Raw genomic sequence first — 19,677 nt, 5'->3', positions numbered from 1 at the left:
AGGCTTCAGCTGAGTCACGCCAGCCCTCGTTTGAAGTGCAAACATCGGTATTTCACGCTGCAGCGATACAGAGAGACGTGATGTCAGCTCACCTGAAGGCCTGCAGGCTACAGCACACCTGCAGATCTGCAGGATCACGTTACCGGGAGCTGCTGCAGCTCATGAAACACGTGTAGAGGCTGATGGATGTCCTGCATTTTCAATGTTTCAGACATGTGAGCGCTGTGGTTTGTGGTACTCACAGGTTTCCACAGAAAAGCTGTGCATTTCCACTTGACACGAAGATATCTAGATTTGTTTATTTTATTTGTTTACTTTTGCACATCTCTCCACAGAAACAGCAGCACTGACAAACAACGGTGACGCCAAGGAACAAGATCCTTCTCAAATCCTCCACCACATGCCAAAATGATGGGTTCAAAAAGCTGTTTTATCCTGAAAAACAGACAAAAGAATCCCAGACTGCTGAAGTGCTTTTTAACCGCATTACTGCCGAACCTGCAGGGACAGCAGTGGACTGCAGCTCAGCAACTGTTTGATGGGTTTCTATGAAATTTTGCAGAGATATATTTATTGTCCCCCAGATTGAAGAGAGAAGGAGAGATTGCATGAACTGTGAAGAATTTATGTCTATTAACCTGATTACCTACCACAGAACAAATCCACCAGAGCTCATCTTTACATTTTTAAATTCTGCATTTTTGGAGCATTACCCCTATTTACACATCAATACAACCTTTATATCCCAAAATTTAACAATATCGATGTAATACGTCCACAGTAAATAAATATATTGCAAAAAAAGTGCAATAAAACACAAAGAAATTGACTGTGTTCATAAATTCATTTTTGAGACACCCAGTTTTAGAAGTTGTTGCAAAAGGTTGTTACTGTGCACAAGTAACATGATGACGGATACTCCAAAGTAGGATGTGCTGAACAGCTGATCAGACTGAAAACGGATCACAGTGTTGTTGCTGTTTTGTGTCCTTTTCACTTGATTTCAGCAAAACCCATTGGTGGAAGGAAACCATGCTGTGGGACGCGCTCGTGCACGATATGTAAGAGTAACTCCTGCTGTTTTATATGAAAAATAATTACTGTGCTAACTTATAGTTAAATGTCTGCCGGCATTTAAAAACAGAGCGCAGGCACTCTTCTTTATAATAAACAGTTAAGGGATGCTAACTGGCGTGGTCATTAGCGCCTTGAGGCGACTGTTGTTGTGATTTGGCGCTATAGAAATAAAATTGAATCGAACTGAAAAATTAGCTTATGTAGCAAAGCTCTTCTGTTCGCTACGCGTGCTGCTTTCGCCCAAAACATATATACATAAAACCCCTTTGTGAAACATTTGCAGCATTAATTAGCTACTACTATTGTGCTAGTGTGCATGACAAGCTTAACTTGACCACTAGAGGGCGTTTAATTTCAAAACATATGATGTCATAACAGCTTGTCGCTTGTTGTTGGGAGACGATCATGTGACCGCCAGCCTGTTCAGAGGCGTAACAACTCTGTGAAAGGCCCCAGGGCAGATATCGCTTTACCACCACATCACACTGCAGCAAACACAACTACAAGTGCAAAAATATTAGCAAATAACAAGCACACCCATTTATAGAATTCCTCATTCAACACTCATTCCCAGTAGACTAGCTTCTACATACGTCACACAACATATTACAGTACGAGTGCGGATTTTCGGCATATAAGTGGCAGCAATGTTTCAGACATTTACAAAAACACAAACAGAACTTCATCTTTCGGGGCTCTTGCTCTGCAAAGTCACTGATAACGCTGCTAAAGTCCAAAGTCGAGGCGATGTGCTCATCCTGCTCTCGTCTCTTCGTCCTCGTTTGAGCGCCACTTTTTCTCTTTGCTTGTTAAACATGACTTAAAATGCAGCTGTGCTGACAAACTGCTTGAAAGACACTCGCTGAAAATGGACTGCTGCGTTGTTGACATCGAGGGGTTTACAGGCATTCTGCACAAATGACAGCAGGCAAGGTCAGTAGGTACAGGTAATATCTTTACCAGCACGTTTTAACTAAAGGAATCCAAAATTATTAAATATTTATATTTGAAATTCAAGTCATGTGTCCATTTTTATCCAGAATATACTCCATGTAACGTGTAAGGGCCCATTAGGTAGTCATGTTTACTGGACTCTTGTTTTCTGGGCTTTAGGGCTTTGTCCTGGCTGCCCTGCAGGATATTATGTCTTTGAGCATGCTAACACGCTAATGTTAGCATTCAGGTCAACCCATAGCCTCACAGAGGCTGCAGACACTTAGGCTAGTACATGTGAAATTTATCATTAAGCTGATCACAAGCTGCAGTTGTGGGCCAACACAAGCCCACTTCCTGTGTCCACAATGAGACTACTGGTCTGGAGTTTCTAACTCCAACAGAGCTGCAAGCAAGGCTCCAGATGACTCGCTGAAGATTAGACGGTAATAAATGTGAAATTTATGTCACTGTCGTCACAAGAACTCTCTCATATGACAGTGGTTCCCAATCTTAAGGTTAATGGGAGAAGCTGCACAAAGTGGTCCTTATTTTTCCAGACGTTCCTCTAATTCCCTTTTCTGCTTCTTGTAAATCAATGTCAACTCCTGCTTTTTCTGCAACATTTAAAATATAAAGAGTCTCCAGAACAAAATAGTCCTCGTAGCATTGGTCAATGCATGTAAACACGAACAGAGACAGCACGAGGGGTTTGTTTCTTTCTGTTCACAGCACGACTCGATTAGAATAACACTTCCAATCTCTGCTAGATAACTTCTACATTTAAGAATTTACTGAGACTGAAATATTAGATATCATAGTGTTACTGTCATGTTTTAGAGAAATGATTTGAATCTGAGTCAACTTGTGAATCTTGAGTTTAATAAAAACAACTGCAGACACTGTGTGACGTCCGCAGACCTCCTGACAGACAACCGAGCCTTCCTCCAAAGAGCACCGTGACTTTATGGCTCGATTTATCCTCCAGGCTTAATTAAACTCCAAGAGCCACAACAGATTTAGAAAGTCCACATCCAGCCAGTTGACAAACACCCTTTATTGCCTCGTGGAAGACAATTAAAAGTGTCTGTCACCCTGTAGCGCTGCAGATAATTGGTTTGCCCTAAACTCAGCCCGCAAACCTGATCGGCGGATAATTCCTCCTCAGCTGGAGAGGAGCGACGCCGGGAGAAAGCGAATCGACATCAGTGAAAACGCCACGCGGGTTGATCCGATCTGTCCTTCACAAATATAATCTGTCGAGCACACTCTGTGCTGGCATTTCAGTTTTGGGTTGCACTGACTCAGAGTGAAGCAGGTGGTCTCCGTGATTCTGCAAGTAAAAGGTCAGCATGACTTCAGGCTCCATTTTTATTTGTGAGACTCGAATAAACTCCAAAAGAAAAGGAAGGTGATGCAATCCAAAATTCATCGCTCCCACTTTAACCCACAAACTCTTGTTTTTGGCATTTTAAGAAAACAAACCCAGACCTCTGAGGCGGTCCGATCACCCTGACCCACAAACTCCAACAGCTCAACCTGAAGTTCCTGAAATCTTCAATCCTTTTACTGATAAAGTGCTCAGTTTGACTTTCATTATGAATCCAGCTCTTTTCTTTACAGCGCTGCACTTTTACTCGTCCACAAACGCACAGATTTACTTCCTCTATAGTTTGACTCGAGTTAAGATGACTGAAAGAGAGCCTTTGTTTAACAAGAACAACCTACAGGATATAAAAACGTGGTGGTGTCTGCAGACGCCTGCTTTTCCCCCACAGAGGGTCTTGTGTCCACCTTCAGTCGTGTTGGTTGGTTCTCATGGGTTAATTCATTTTTAGGTGACTTATTTTTTAGGTGTGAAGAAATTCACTGTCAGAGACTCTTCAGATCAATACATGCACAGTGTTTGTAAAGTTAACAGCCCCAAGTAACTGTGTCAAATAATCGAGATCTCAATTTTGACTAAATCAATTGCAATTAGTGGTTCCTGCAACACTGGAGCAGCCCAACCACCGAGGACACAGGATTCACCTTCTGGGAACCATTAAGGTAGAAAGACTACGATGACGAGGGAGACGGTGGAGCAGAGGTGAGCGCCGTTTCCTGCTGAGTTCAAATCCACCGAGGGGCTCACAGGTCCGAGTCATCACTGGAGACAATCCTCTAACCTTACTTGGACCATTTTCCCTGAAAACATCCACCAGGTCAGCGATGATGTGGGGACAGGAACTTCAACAGCAGACACAGATTCCTGACGACGGGCCTTCAACCTAAAAAAACCTACCAAATGAGACGTGCAGAGCTGCTGTGGTGACTGCTCGTGAATTTACAGCATGTCAAAATAAATGCACGAGACTTCATGTGAAAGGTAACACCGTCTAGTCTAAGACAATCTCTCTACTCTCCGTCTCTCAGTCCTGTAAAGACGGCTGTTAAGACATGAATACTTTAAACGTCGTATAAAATGACATTTAAAGCTGAAGAATGAGGATCTTAATGCTTCTGAAATTAGAAAACAAGCTCAGCACAAAGACGACATCCAGCCAGCCACAGCTAATGCGACCTGACAGCAGATCTACGACAAATGAAGGTCTGATTCACGGCTCCCTCCGGACTCCGTTATGTAACAGACGTAAAAGCCCTGAATCAAAGTGTGAACCGGACTTCATACTTTTCTGCAGACCTTCTGGAAAGTGGCAGGTCTTTGGAGGCTTTAAAAAGCATTCGCTGTGTTGTTGTCTAACGTTGGCGGTCAAAGCAAACAGAACATTCAGTTCTCACAACTCAGAGGCTCCGGTGACGAGGACAGAGGGGAGGGTGACGTCCGTTCCTCTGCCAGCAGGCTTCACCAAACCACAAATATTTTATTGATTACAAGGAAGATTATTTTGTCACAGTGTCCCAGAACCCATAATGAGATTTTTGAATCTCTTGTTTTGTCCCAAAAGCTCTTCAGTTTTCTGTGATGCAGAACAGAAAACTGCTCAACAGCACATCATCAGTGGTGCAATAACAGTATAAATACTGAGGTAATCGAGTTAGTTCTGCTCGCAAACAAGCTCTGAAAACAGACGCGCTCCGTCGCTGTCTTGCTCTGACTTTGGTGAAGTTTGGCGAGGTCAGCTTCACATTAGAATAGAATAGAATTCAACTTTATTGTCATTGCACATGCACAGGTACAGGGCAACGAAATGCAGTTTGCATCCATCCAGAAGTGCTTTAGTGATATAGATATATTACAATATACAGTGGGGCAAAAAAGTATTTAGTCAGCCACCGATTGTGCAAGTTCCCCCACCTAAAATGATGACAGAGGTCAGTAATTTGCACCAGAGGTACACTTCAACTGTGAGAGACAGAATGTGAAAAAAAAATCCATGAATCCACATGGTAGGATTTGTAAAGAATTTATTCGTAAATCAGGGTGGCAAATAAGTATTTGGTCAATAACAAAAATACAACTCAATACTTTGTAACATAACCTTTGTTGGCAATAACAGAGGTCAAACGTTTACTATAGGTCTTTACCAGGTTTGCACACACAGTAGCTGGTATTTTGGCCCATTCCTCCATGCAGATCTTCTCGAGAGCAGTGATGTTTTGGGGCTGTCGCCGAGCAACACGGACTTTCAACTCCCGCCACAGATTTTCTATGGGGTTGAGGTCTGGAGACTGGCTAGGCCACTCCAGGACTTTCAAATGCTTCTTACGGAGCCACTCCTTTGTTGCCCGGGCGGTGTGTTTTGGATCATTGTCATGTTGGAAGACCCAGCCTCGTTTCATCTTCAAAGTTCTCACTGATGGAAGGAGGTTTTGGCTCAAAATCTCACGATACATGGCCCCATTCATTCTGTCCTTAACACGGATCAGTCGTCCTGTCCCCTTGGCAGAAAAACAGCCCCATAGCATGATGTTTCCACCCCCATGCTTCACAGTAGGTATGGTGTTCTTGGGAAGCAACTCAGTATTCTTCTTCCTCCAAACACGACGAGTTGAGTTTATACCAAAAAGTTCTACTTTGGTTTCATCTGACCACATGACATTCTCCCAATCCTCTGCTGTATCATCCATGTGCTCTCTGGCAAACTTCAGACGGGCCTGGACATGCACTGGCTTCAGCAGCGGAACACGTCTGGCACTGCGGGATTTGATTCCCTGCCGTTGTAGTGTGTTACTGATGGTGACCTTTGTTACTTTGGTCCCAGCTCTCTGCAGGTCATTCACCAGGTCCCCCCGTGTGGTTCTGGGATCTTTGCTCACCGTTCTCATGATCATTTTGACCCCACGGGATGAGATCTTGCGTGGAGCCCCAGATCGAGGGAGATTATCAGTGGTCTTGTATGTCTTCCATTTTCTGATGATTGCTCCCACAGTTGATTTTTTCACACCAAGCTGCTTGCCTATTGTAGATTCACTCTTCCCAGTCTGGTGCAGGTCTACAATACTTTTCCTGGTGTCCTTCGAAAGCTCTTTGGTCTTGGCCATGGCGGAGTTTGGAGTCTGACTGTTTGAGGCTGTGGACAGGTGTCTTTTATACAGATGATGAGTTCAAACAGGTGCCATTCATACAGGTAACGAGTGGGGGACAGAAAAGCTTCTTACAGAAGACGTTACAGGTCTGTGAGAGCCAGAGATTTTCCTTGTTTGAGGTGACCAAATACTTATTTTCCACCCTAATTTACGAATAAATTCTTTACAAATCCTACCATGTGGATTCATGGATTTTTTTTTCACATTCTGTCTCTCACAGTTGAAGTGTACCTCTGGTGCAAATTACTGACCTCTGTCATCATTTTAGGTGGGGGAACTTGCACAATCGGTGGCTGACTAAATACTTTTTTGCCCCACTGTATACCATTCATCCACCGGCTGCAGGTTTTTAGATGTTCTTCATCTCTGGTGCAGTCAGAGCCCATCAAGCTCAAACTTCTGTCGGGGTTGTTTCTGCTACGTGCAGATTATTAAAAACAGAAATCTTAATCTAAACAAGCCTAAAATTCTGACAGAGGATATTTCAGTTCAAGAGTTTTCAAATAAATGACTAAATCTGTATTAAGGGGCTCATTAAAACGTTGAAGTGATTTCTCCAGCGTTGCTTCGCATTCAGACTTGTTCCCATCCTGCTAAAGAGTGTTATCTCACTTCTAATTCATATTTAATACTCGAGCTTTCAGCTCTTTGAGCTCTTAAAAGACAAAAGACATGAATTCAGATGACAACTTGTCAGCTCTCCAACTGCTGCTGTCATGATAATTTGGGATCCTAAAAATTGGGCTGTGATACAGAAAAGGCTGAGAAAATGACTGTTCTGACATTTATTTTGTACAAAAAGACAAAACTGCCGTCAAATTAAGTGCAGAAATGTTCCCACCAACTCCTGAGCTATTATTTTCTCAAAGAGTAGAAAAATCAATTTTCAATTTTCTCCATTTGACTCCGGCGACCGGTCCTGCTCCTTTCTGCTCCGTGTCTCAGGAGAAGAGAAAATTCTCTGGGAAGTTTTCGGGCTCGTCGTACCTAAACTCGTTAATTATTCAAATTAGGAGACAAAAAGCAAAGTTTAACTCAAATATCTGGAGTTTATTCAGGATGCGATCGTCCAGGAGACGATAAAGACCTTCTGACATGAAAAACGGAGTCACAGAAACAACAAGTCCTGAGTGTAATCATCTCAGAAACTCCCAGCGCTGCCTGTGCTCGTGTTTATGAAACAACAGACGTGTCATCAATCAGGAGCATCTGCATGGAAACACTTAAAACTGCCTGATATGTACAATCCTGGAGGAGGTATTGTGTCTGTGCCAGAAATATGATTAATGTTGTTTCTGCTGCTATCTGCTGTGCTGTGAATAAATTGATATTTTGGTTGTTTTTTCCTCACAAGGGGACGGAAAGCAGAAGGAACATCTTGTCATTTATCATCTGTTTGTTTCTGCTTCATTACGAGGAATAAAACGCTTGTTAAACAGCCAAAACACACACACGCCATCACCCAAAATGCAGCTTTGTGTTTGCGTCGCTCCTCATCGTCAGCTTCAAACTGATACTTCTGCAAAGACTTTAAGGAGAAATAAAAAATGTGGACACCCTGTGCTTAAAGCCAAAAGTGAATCCTTAGATGTTTGTGCATTTCCAGATTTTAATCCCAGGGTTTTTATTTCTGCAAGAAAATATTTGTGGGAATAAAAAAGGACTAAAGCTTCCAGCGCAGACTCGTTAAACCAAAACCCTCCTGTGATTGCTTTGGTTTGGTTTCTGCCGACTACCCACCTGTCTGCAAACACTCACCAACTACTTGCTGAGACTCAGAGAAGTGTAGCACAAACAGGAAGTGGACGACATTTGACTTTCCCCTGTTTCATACATATTCCGTGAGTATTTGGATCCATGCAAACTTCCCTACAAATGTGGGAATTTAATGAAATAATTGCAAGTAGGGATTCAGTGCAGGCCTGTATGCATAGATCATGGTCGGGGAGGTCCAGTGTTTGACGTAGTCAGATCTGGCCGCCTCAAAGTATTGATCATTCCCGGGACGTAAGAAGGCAGCCTTCAGTCTCGACCGCTTCGTCTTCCCTGGCGCCGCAGTATTCTGCTCCAGATGGGACATCGACATGTACAAACCACCACCTACTGATCAGTTCTCTGGAAAACAGCGTCACCATTCCTGGAAGCTCCCTCAGAGCTCAGGCTGCAGATAGTAAGAGAGAGTCTTTTGCTTTTAAAGACTGAAGTCTTTCCCAGTCGAGCATCATTAAGAAATCCAGATTCTTAGGGGCTTTTTTTATTGTGGCTGCAAGTTTACAGTGATTTTATTATCCTATCAGCCTTTAAAAAGTGATATGATCCTAAAACAGGGAAACTAAGACCGGTTTTCTTGTTGAACTTGCATTAAATTGAGACTACTCACTGGATTAAATCCTGTTTATGGGTTCTTCACTTCCTCTCGGACTCTGAAAGGCTGCCGGAGTTCCAGCTGAAAGGACGTAACTCTTGCTGCAGGAATAACCTGATTTAAGCAGCAAATCAATGTCCCTGAAAACGCAGTTATCATCAGATCTTCCTGAAGCTTAACGACGGGACAGTGATGCTGATAAGTGTGCTACAGCGCTGCTCTGACCACTCAAAGCACTTAAAACACACATGTTCATACAGCTCTTTATAAAACCACGCGCGCTGTAAAGCTTTCAGAGTCTCACTCTGCTGCTTTGTGTTTGTAGTTTAAGCTTTATTTCAGAAACGTGCTGCTCTGCCTCTTTTCTGGAAACTCACTCATACCTCACATTGATAAACCTGAGATGATCGAGCTGCAGAACCACCTTCATGTGACTGATGTTAGTTCGAGGGAGGCAGGATTCAGTTAGAGCCGGGCCTATAATCAAAGGCCTGGTGGCCTGGGAACAGTGAGTCAGCTGTGCAAGCTGATTGGTTGGCTGTTGGCCCATTTGAAGGAGTCATGGTGTTTCTACCAACTGATTCACCCGAGATGCAAACCGTTGTTTTTCTTGCTGTCACTGTTCAAAGTTTAAAATCGTTGTGATTTTAAATTTAGACAAAAGTTTTTAGTGGCTCCCGTCCGCCCCGACTCGTTTCACACAGCGACGGGATGCTGAATAGAGAAGACGCTAAAAGGGGAGCTGTGTGTGCAGACTCGACAGACAGGCTTGTTTTGTTTGCCTCCATCTTTAAATTTAATCAGATTTCTGGTAAACTTGGCCGCAGGCTGTCAGCAGCCGTCCTCCCTCTTTCTAGCTGGGACACCTGCAGCATGCTGGCAGAGTCTAAAGAGGGGAAAGCATGTCCTCCACTACTTTTATATTATAGTTTTAGGTGCCGTATATACAGATATCGATTTATGGTGCATTAATCATTTAAGCTGTTATAGATTTGTTGTATAGAATATTAGCCTACGAGTATTTGAAGTAACTACAGCTTTGTGGAGCAGTAAGTCGGACCTGCCTGCACGGTGAGGTGAAAATGTTACAACTGCTGAGAGCAGGTAAATCCATCACTGACTATTTTTGGGAGAATTCTTATTTTATTTTGCAAATTTCTGAATAAGATCACAGGATAGCGCCTCCCTCCTTATTTATATTGAGCCAGAGTGGAAGCTGCACACAGACACTGACGTGTGTTTGGCAAAGAAACCTAAAGAGATGCAAAGCACACAGACTTTACTTCCATGAGCTGCGCAGCCATATACTGCGACTCACTTTTGCATTTTTTTATTTTTATCTGTGGTTAAACCGACAGGAAGTGCGCTGGATATCATGTTACCAGCAGCTGCTCTTTCAAAATAAGAGCGAGGGGATTGTTTAAATCAGCTGTGGATGGCATTGTTATTTCAGATGGATTAAAAACTAAAAGCTGACAACCCAAACATATTTACATGTATTCATTATAGTGTGTGTGTGCGAGAAACGCTGTCCTGTCAGTTCTTGATTTCAAATGCAAATTATTCATGTCGTCTCATTATCATGTTGAAAAACAGGTCACCAAAGATTAATCTGCCTCATCGCTGATGACATTACCACAGCGACACCTGAACCACGGCCCTCTACCTGCTCGTCACTATTCTCCTCCACCCCTCCAGCTTGGCAGGAAGATTACTGAGGGGTGCATGTCCTTCTCATCATCAGCTGCTCGGCTAAACGGCCTCCGAGTGTAAACAGTAAACAGCATCGACAGAACATCAATATTCATCCGCAGCTCTGTTCATGTCGGAGCCGCTGCTGAAAATTTAATCGCGCCCGTTACACTTTCCCCAAGTAAATTTGTCGTGTTTGCGCTTCCTGGCACACACGTACGAGCCTCTGAGCGTGCTCCGTGGGGCGAGGCGGAGGACTTTGAAAGGATCTCCCAGGAGGCGAGCGTTTAAAAGCCTCGCGCAGGGCCAAATTATACAGTATGATTTCATTTATCTTGGCGAGGGTGAGTGAGCTCCGTCCCGGCTGTCAGGGAACATAACCCGACTCAGCCCGAGCGAAGCGCCCGACAAAATAAAAGCAGATCGTGACTAAGTGCTCCTCGTCCTGTCGGGAAACAGCCGACTGCTATTAATTACAGCCCATCTCTGCTGACATTTCCCCAGTTTTCAGGTGACATTTGGGCGAAAATAACTGTAGAGTTTGATTTCTTTCACTTCTTTGCTCCACCTGCCCGTCCAGGCACTCGTCCAAGTCCTGCCATTTTACTGTATGAGATTTATTACTCATACTGCAGCTGTGTAAGTAAGAAGTAGAGCAGGGAGCTGGAGAAAGCCACAGGAATTAACTTGTTTTGACCAAGAAATAAAATACTTGTTGTGTGCCACGGGTTTCAAACTTAAAGCTTGAACGACCACAGTCACAGCGAGACTACAAACAGCCGACACAAGAAGGACAGATTTACAACTGACGTCTCATTTCCTCTGAGTTTGATCAAAATCTTAATCTATAGGTGGAGCTAAATCTCCACCTGCTTCCATTAAACCAATGCAGATGAAGAAAAGGCGAACGAGCAAATATTAATAAAGTAGAGAATAAAATAGGCAACATGACAAGGATTTCTAATGGGTACAAATTCTACCTGAACTCAGAAGAGCTGAATTTTTACAAAGGTTTTCGATTCCATTTATTTAAAATTATTTAAAATTCAATCATTAAAACTCCAGTTCCAGACTTTCAGCATTTAACCATTTTCATGCCACCGATCTTGGATCCAGTCATAGGCTGTTTACTGGACGATGGGGCAACATTCAGTTTCAGGATTTTCCTGATAGAGTCGGTCATGACCAGAGGTTCCACTTCCCTCCACACGTTACTGAACCTGGATGCAAAAATTGTGAAATTTTCAAAAAGGCAAATACAAAGCTCAGAGTTATTCAGGTAAAGATGCTTGTTTATTTGAAAAGGAAGTGAATCTATTTTCAATGATGAAAGATGAAAAAAATGATGGTTCCCACCAAAGATAATCACCAAGTCTAACATCTGCTTCATCAGATTAACTCGATGACATCACTCAGATCCAGGAGCAGAAAAAAACTGCTTCAAACTGAGTGTCAGGACGATCAGAGACCTTCATACTGACCTCGTTTTCCAAACTTTGACCGTGTTAAATATGAACATCCACGACTGGAACAGGAGATATATGATAGGAAACAGAGAAATAAGGAGAAACAGAATAGGCCCTTTTAAGCATTTAATTGGCTGAAAAACAGCTCTAAACCACATCCTCGGATACAGCGAGGGGAGTCTGCTGAACATATGTATCCTCCAGAAAAATAAGCATCCCAAATGAAATGGTTGGTAGGCCACAAAATTACACAGTACAAACATATGGAGGACAGAGCTGACGTGCAAGCAGCCGACTTCAAAGTCTGAGCTTCAGACTCGCCGATCTTACTTGTTCTTGCAGTAATCTGCCGATTATGGCAGAACGTTTCACCTGCGGACGACTTTATGTCCAAACACCTCACCTGAACAAACAAACAAGACGAGAACCCTGAAAAGTCGGCGTCTCCGTGGGCCACGCTACATTTACTGTCTTCAGACAGAGTCGAGGCATCGCTGCACAGCTCGAGCTCCCTGCTGCTTTTCAAACCTTCACAGCTGCATCAGCATAAATCACATCTCTAAAAAGTGAAAAACTGGGCACTTCAGGGTTCTCCGCATCAGCTCTAGAGAGGGTGCAAATGTTCTCTACCACAGTCTGGGAGCACCGTTGAAAATAAATATATTTGAAATATGAAGATAAACTGCTGGCCAGTATTTCCCCGCTTCAGCACAAAGCCTTGACTATTGTTTGTGATGATTCTCCCCCAGCAGCTCCCACTTTCACACGTGAAGGTTCATAAATCTATTTAAGGTTTTTGGCATTTTTTCCTGTGGAGCTCTTTGTAATTATTTATGGTTGGTGTGTTTTTCATTCATGGAATTGCAGACCTTGTATATTTAACTTTTTTATTTATGAAATCTTCCGATGTCAACAAAAACAGCAACAATGCAAACTAACAAAAGAAATCCCCTGGGTTTGGGTAAAAACCTGGATGAGTGGATTAATGCATCACTGAGTCGTGGTGTTCTCCAGCAGATACAGATTTCTTTACCGAATCTTGGTTTGAATCAGTCGACTTGCAGCTGAGAGCTCCGCTCTTAGTTTGGCTCTTTTTAAGGGATTAATCAACCAAAGGTAAACTTGAGAGCATTTTTTGGCTGGGACACAATCATCAGTCAGCTGAAGGACTTCAGGAAAGGAAACTTTCTGATTTCAGGTTTCAGTTCCAGCTATCGTGGCCGTCGTGTTCGGTACATGCAGGCTAACAGGTCTCACTGCCTCTTCTGTGCAGACACAATAATGCAGTGCTGGAGTTCCAACATCCAGCATGAAGAGAAAGTGACGTAATCTTTAGCAGAAAGAAGCACTGAATCCCCAATAACCTTCTTTACATACACGAACGACTTAACCTCCATTAATTAGTGAGTTACAAGTTACAAAGTTACAAACTTTTGCTGATCAGTTTAAGCTTTTGTTCTTTTTTATAATTTTACTAATTTATGCTCTATTCTAATGCAAACCCCGAGGCCGCTGGGATCTTATTATATTCTCGGTCCTAATGAGAATATAATGTGTCTGAACTCAACCGTCGTTCTGACTCGAGCTGTGCAACGTCGAGTTTCCGGACTGCGCTGCATCGTTGTGCTTTTATTGCACAAGCAAAAGTTTCCTGATGAGACTTGGGTGGCCTGCCCTTGCATGTTGATAGCCGCCATCGTTGATTTTGGGGTTTGTTTTTCCCCCTTCTGAGTAAAAGTTGCGATCCTTTTACTAGTGGACAGCGTCCTTGCTTTTATTTTGATAGTTCAGTCGATGTAAACAGGTCCTTGTCGTGTTCCTCTGAGGGCTTGTTGGGTTGCGGTTGTGCCGTCTTGTCCTGCTCTAACTGCCATCTTGGACTACAAACAGAAGTCCTGCTCCAGCTCTGGACATCCACCCGGAGCTGGTGGAGAGCTGCTTGTTTGCTTCTACACCAAGGTCATCGAGCTGAATGAGGACGACCGTCACCAGAAGCCAGACAGAGTTCATCCACAGAAGATGAATTTCTGATGTCACAAGTTGTTAATGATATTAATTAACAGAAGAACACCTGAGTGTGTCTTCGTTGGCGCGCCACAAGTGCAGTCCAATTCAGCTCACAGACAGGAAACACATGGATGTATGATACAGGTCCTGATACACTTCATACAGGCTGAAGAGCTGCCCGGTAAACAGCTCACGCATCCATCCCGTCCACGTTCTTTGCCCAAATTTGCTCTAACTTAAAGTAACTGGAAACGACGGCAGCAAATGGAAACCAAACTCCAAGCTTCACGTCGCCCCTCAGCAGCAGATGGCTGGTGCCACAAATGCTTTTCCACATCTTATATTTTACACTTCAGTACCAGAGAATATTGGTTCGCTATGAATGCTCGATGTTTCTCCAGGGCTGCATTTTCCCTTCAAACCCTGCGGCACGCTGCTTCCAACAAAGTGCCAAAACCCATTTTGTTCCGTCTCTCTCGAGACGGCAGAAGCTCGTCGTTTATTCTGTTTTTCAGACGAACACCAGTTCTGAAAGAAGCGCCGTCAATTATTATCTGGTATCAAGACTCAGTCCTGTGCCACGCGCTTATTGTTATGCATGGAGCGCTGACTGTGTGAATTAGGCTTTCCGTGCTAAAAATCAAGGTATTTGGTTTGTTTAGTGACTCGGAACATTTTCATTTGCCTCTGCAGAACGTGGCATTATGTTCTGATGAGGATCGCGGCGCTCGTCTGCGAGGAAAACGCTCCATTTCTTAATGCAAACACCGCGAGTGGCCCGAGCAGAAACAATTCAGAGGTTCATTAATAAAACATGAGCGAGGCGGGTTATTCCAGAGTGACAGCTAACACTCATTTACATGGCTGCTGCTCCTTTCCTTTAAATATTTCATAAAAGAAGAAGAACAGAGTAACGGTGCAATGAATGCATGAATATTAGATATTGATGCAGCAGGATGCAAACACGATCGCAAATAGCATTGACTAAAATCCCTGTCAGAGTGCATTACGCTAAGAGTAAGTGATAGGCTTATAGAAGCTCGGTGCTCGCTCACCGCAGAGGTCACGATGAGGGTGTTTCAGGGATGCTGGACGTGAGCGGCAGCTCATTGTTTTATTATATGAAAGAGCTGTGGTGCTTCTAAAGGGAAAATACCAATATTTTCACTTTCCTCATAAATGTGATAGTATCCAATAGTGCATTCAAACTAGATTTACATAAACAGTTTTAGTCTATATATAATCAACAGTTAATTAGTTGTATAACAGCTAATTCATTTCCATGATGAAAACAATCTGGAGGCAGAGGCTCAGTCATTAGCAGCACATTTAAAGCTTTAATATTTAAATTTTCTCGACTATAAAACATTTCACGCCTGGTTCAGGCTCCTTGTAAAAACAGAAGCTTCCAGTCAACTTGTTCTCAATAGTATTGTTTTCATAAATGACTCTTTTTACTTGAAAAACATCCACGGATACTCCGCACACCAACAGAAGACCCCAGAAAGCCGATCCTCACAGTTTGAACCTGGATAAAAACGATCCCAACAGTAACACAGTCACGAGTCAGTATTCTGCTGCTAGTCTGCTGTTAGCTGGTTTGCACAGCTTGTTCTCACACTCCATGTGCAAACAACCACCGGCCAAATCAGCGATACATAAATGAGACTGTCCAGGGTTCCTACAGGCACCAGAGAGTTCAGAGTTTTTAAGGTGTTTTTCAAAAGATCTGCATGAACTTTAAGTCCAACAAACCAGGAGACATCAGCCTCCTGGTTCTAGTGCTCTGTGCCGAGTGTATTAAAGCGTTAAACGTTTCCTCATCTGCATCCACAAAGGGAAACGTGTGGGAGCTGCCTCATAGTACCATCTCAAACACTTCCTGCACAAAGTAATTTCACAGAATTCACATGTCCGCTTGTCTTTGACAGTCAGACAACTTGGCTTTAAAAATTATGCATGTTGTTTCCTCTGTTAGCTCGTGTGATATTCATGCTCATCAGTAAATTATTGAAAAAAATCTGTAAGTGCTTGTTTTCAGAAAAAACGATGAATAAAATCGACTCTCTTGACGCCTGAAACACTGACCGAAGACTTTTAAATACCAACTATTTCCATATTTTCAGATGAATTAATTTAATACATTTCAAGACTCTTTAAGGACCTGCAGGAACGCTGCTAATCGTTTACTGTCAGTCATGTAAGCTGTGCAGCGTCTGAGGGACCGGCGTGGATTCTCTACATCTTAGTAGTTTAGTGTGATGCTGAGGTACGTTTGCTAACATGCCCTGTGCTCCTGCTGGCAACTCGGCAAGAATGAAGAAGCCATGATGAAAGAGAAAGAGGAGGAGGAAGAGTCGGATACATGAGTGTGAGATGCTGTTCTTCCAGTTTATAGATGTTGTTGCAAACTGATGTTCGTGTCAGCTTTCAGTAATTTTCTTTAGAGATGAAAACAAGTCTGCATGTCCTTCTTGCTTTCAGACAACCTAATTCACTTTTTTGAGATATACTGTCGAGACTTATAAAACAGATGCATGTGTGACGTGTTTGAAATTTGCAGAACGTTTGGAAGATGAGCAGAAGTCTTCCTCAGAGCTTCGATCACTTTGGAGGAGTTTAGTTTCGTCTTGTTAGTGTTTCGTGATTTCTTCGTGCTTCTCTTTCCTCTCGGCTGCGTCTCCCTGGCCTGAATCTGATGGAGGTTTCTTCCTTCCCACTGTCACCGAGCACTGCAGAGGGACTCAGATATTTGGAGCCATCTCTGATATTTATCTTGCAATATGAAGCTGTATATTAAATGTGTCCGATGCATTAAAACTGAACTGAGTGGGCTCACATCAGTCAGAGCTGGTACCCGACTGCCGTCCCAGGCAAACAGAAGAGGACAGAAGAGTAAATCATGTGTATGTGTGAGTCAGCAGGGATTGTATTAAATGAGAAAAGCAGAGATTAATTATTTGAATGTGACACAGGCCGTCTGAGAGCCTCGCTGTGTTTTCCTCCCATACATAAAGACTGAATATAAGAAATGAAGTGTGTGACACCGTGGGGGGTTCCACTCAGAGTGTCCCTCCACCCAACTGCTCCCCTGAAACCTGCACGCCTCTGCTGGTGTTCCTGTAAATGCAGTTTTAAAGCTGCATTTTCACCTAATAAGCAACTTTAAAATCATGAATCCAAAACTGGAGAAGTTCATTAAAATCAAACAATTTACTGCTTTTCTCCCTGAGAAAAAATAGAAATGCAGCTTTTGCTGTTTTCAAGACATTAGAGAAGCAAACTGTACCAAAAATTTCAAGGTGCTCTTAAAACATTTTATTTTGCATTTGATTCTTGTTTTTATGTCAATAACTGAACCTGCTTCTGTGGAGAACAGATCAGCTGCTCGGTTTCTTCATTAACGTCGGTCTTTAGTCTGGTTTCTTTCAGAATTTCTTTCTCTTTGTTTTACAGGTTTGTGTATGTTAGTTTGTCCATGTTTGAATATTTTGTTTTTTCCCCATTTTTAATGTTTTCGTGTCTGTGAAGCCCTCTGAAACTTTACATGTGCAAATAAAACCGACTCAACATTCCTGCTTCAGAAAGCAGACAGACTGTGAAACAGGAGGAAAGAGCTTCAGCCAACAGTTTGGCCAAATTTATCAAAAGAACAGCAGGAAAGTTTGAGACAGAGACGCCTTAAAATAAAAAGGTTAAATCTAAACTCTGAGTTAAATTAAATGAAAAATAAAATTATAAGTACAAAACAACAACAACCCACAAAGTGACTGCAGGCCACACGGATCCAATCATGACAACATGGACCAGATATACAACTCGGATCAGCTGTGATATTGTAAACAGCTCTTTAGGAATAAATGCGTGGATACTCCAGCAGATTAAATTCACAGCTCACAGACTAAACTGACTCGCAGCAGCAGGAACATTAACCCGACTCTTCATATTTCAGCTCGAAGCTCAAACAGGCCAACAGACACGGACATGCAGGACAATGAGGATTCAGTGAGATTCAAAGGTCACCACAGCAGCAGCGGCTCCAACAAGTCCCCGAATCACAGAAGACGTGCCCACGGGAATATCACACATACAGATTAGGATTATTCAAAGCACAGAGGCTGATTTACAGCAGGAGGGGTGGAGGTCTTACCTGTGCAGTCCTTTCCTTTGCCTTTGCACTCGCCGCTCTGAGGATAAGACCCCCGAGCCTCCAGCAGCAGAGACAGCAGGCAGGCGGACACCAGGCACCGGACGACCCCGCCGGGACGCCCGCGATGCCTCGCAGGGCCTGACAGCATCGCGAAGAAGCCGATCAGACCTGCAGACGCCAGCGGGACGCAGCGCTCGGATGTCGGTTCAGGTGGAAAGCACAGCTTAATCCCGGGTGCAGCAGGCGGAGGCTGGCTCACACTGTGCCCCACTGACGGAGAGCGCAGAGGGGGGAAGGTGGAGGAATGTGCGGGTAACGCTCGCCGGATCCGCGTTCAGGAAGTCTGGGAGGCGGTACAGTTCGTCCGGGCAGGGAGCATCCTCCCCCTGCGTCCGCGCCTCTATCTTCAGGCAGACCGAGCTGCACCGGCTGGATCCGGCTGTCTGTCTCGCGCCGCACACGAAACGATCCCGCGCGTCGTGGATCCGTCACGGAGCTCAGCGGGGCGCTCCGGCTCACAGACGCGCTGCAACCACAACAAAGAGATCCGGACCGAGAGCAGGGAGGACGGGCGGGCTGGTCACGTGAGAGGACGCAACGCTCCCCTCCACCTCCACGCCCCTGACGCACGCGCGCGCGCACGCACACCTTGAGCTGCAGAAGGCTGCAGTGAAAGAAGCTCCGGCAGGTCGCGGACCTGAACCCGTCAGCCCACATCCACGGCCGGCAGCACGTGCGACACCGAACGTGACCGTTTTGTTCAGTATCGTTAACGATGCAAGAAGGAGCACGTGACACTTTAGAAGGAAGCGTGTCCACTCAGGACGTGAAATCGTTCCGGTGGAGGCTGCTGTTCCACCAGCAGCTGCTCGGAATCCGCTTCAGACAGTTTTCACATTTTTCTATTAAGAAGTCCCGGGAGAGAGGCGGGAACGATCTCACGGGAACGATCTCACGGGAACACGCTGCTGAACTCTCCTGAAAATAAAAAGTCACGTGATTAATAATCAGCACGAGTCACGATGAATTGATTATCAGATTAGATCGATTGATGAAGAGTTTGTGCATCAAATGAAGACTCTGTGACTCTGTTATTGCACCTGCGTGATCATCAGTCCTTCGTGGACACTTGAAACTGTTTTAGAGTTACTGCTGAACTTTCTGTTTCCCTCTGATCTCTTAAAAACATCACTTTAATGTCACTGAGACTTTCTAGCTGGATAAATAAAGGATGGTCACTTTGCCAGAAACTGATCACAGCTTCTACCTCGTGACAAAAACGTTCTCTGTGGCTCGACATGACTTCATGTCATTGATGGGAGAAATGTTTGACACCTGTTTCACAGATTATAGGCCAACAAGTCATTTACAACGGTTTAAATATGGGCAAGGTTCAAATCTGGCTGGCCCACTGATCAATAAGAAATCATTTCATACAGGATGAAGTATTTTTGAAA

General features: G+C 43.8%; 1 protein-coding gene across 1 annotated transcript in view; it reads right to left on the bottom strand.

Annotated features, from left to right (window-relative positions):
- Positions 1-19,153, bottom strand: part of tmeff1a (transmembrane protein with EGF-like and two follistatin-like domains 1a) — a 111,542-nt gene extending 92,389 nt beyond the window's left edge. Inside the window, exon 1 of the mRNA XM_085388948.1 lies at positions 18,221-19,153. Within this exon, the coding sequence (XP_085245074.1) occupies positions 18,221-18,368 (148 nt within the window). The 5' untranslated portion in view covers positions 18,369-19,153. The remainder of the gene's footprint in view (positions 1-18,220) is intronic.
- Between the last annotated feature and the right edge of the window lie 524 nt (positions 19,154-19,677).

Source organism: Rhamphochromis longiceps, linkage group LG18, assembly GCF_057381845.1.
Source record: "Rhamphochromis longiceps isolate RC_006_pf linkage group LG18, R_longiceps_female_GT1.1, whole genome shotgun sequence".
NCBI classification, from domain to species: Eukaryota; Metazoa; Chordata; class Actinopteri; order Cichliformes; family Cichlidae; genus Rhamphochromis; species Rhamphochromis longiceps.
The sequence above is the reverse complement of the archived record's forward strand: the minus strand, read 5'-3'. Positions and strand labels throughout refer to the sequence as shown.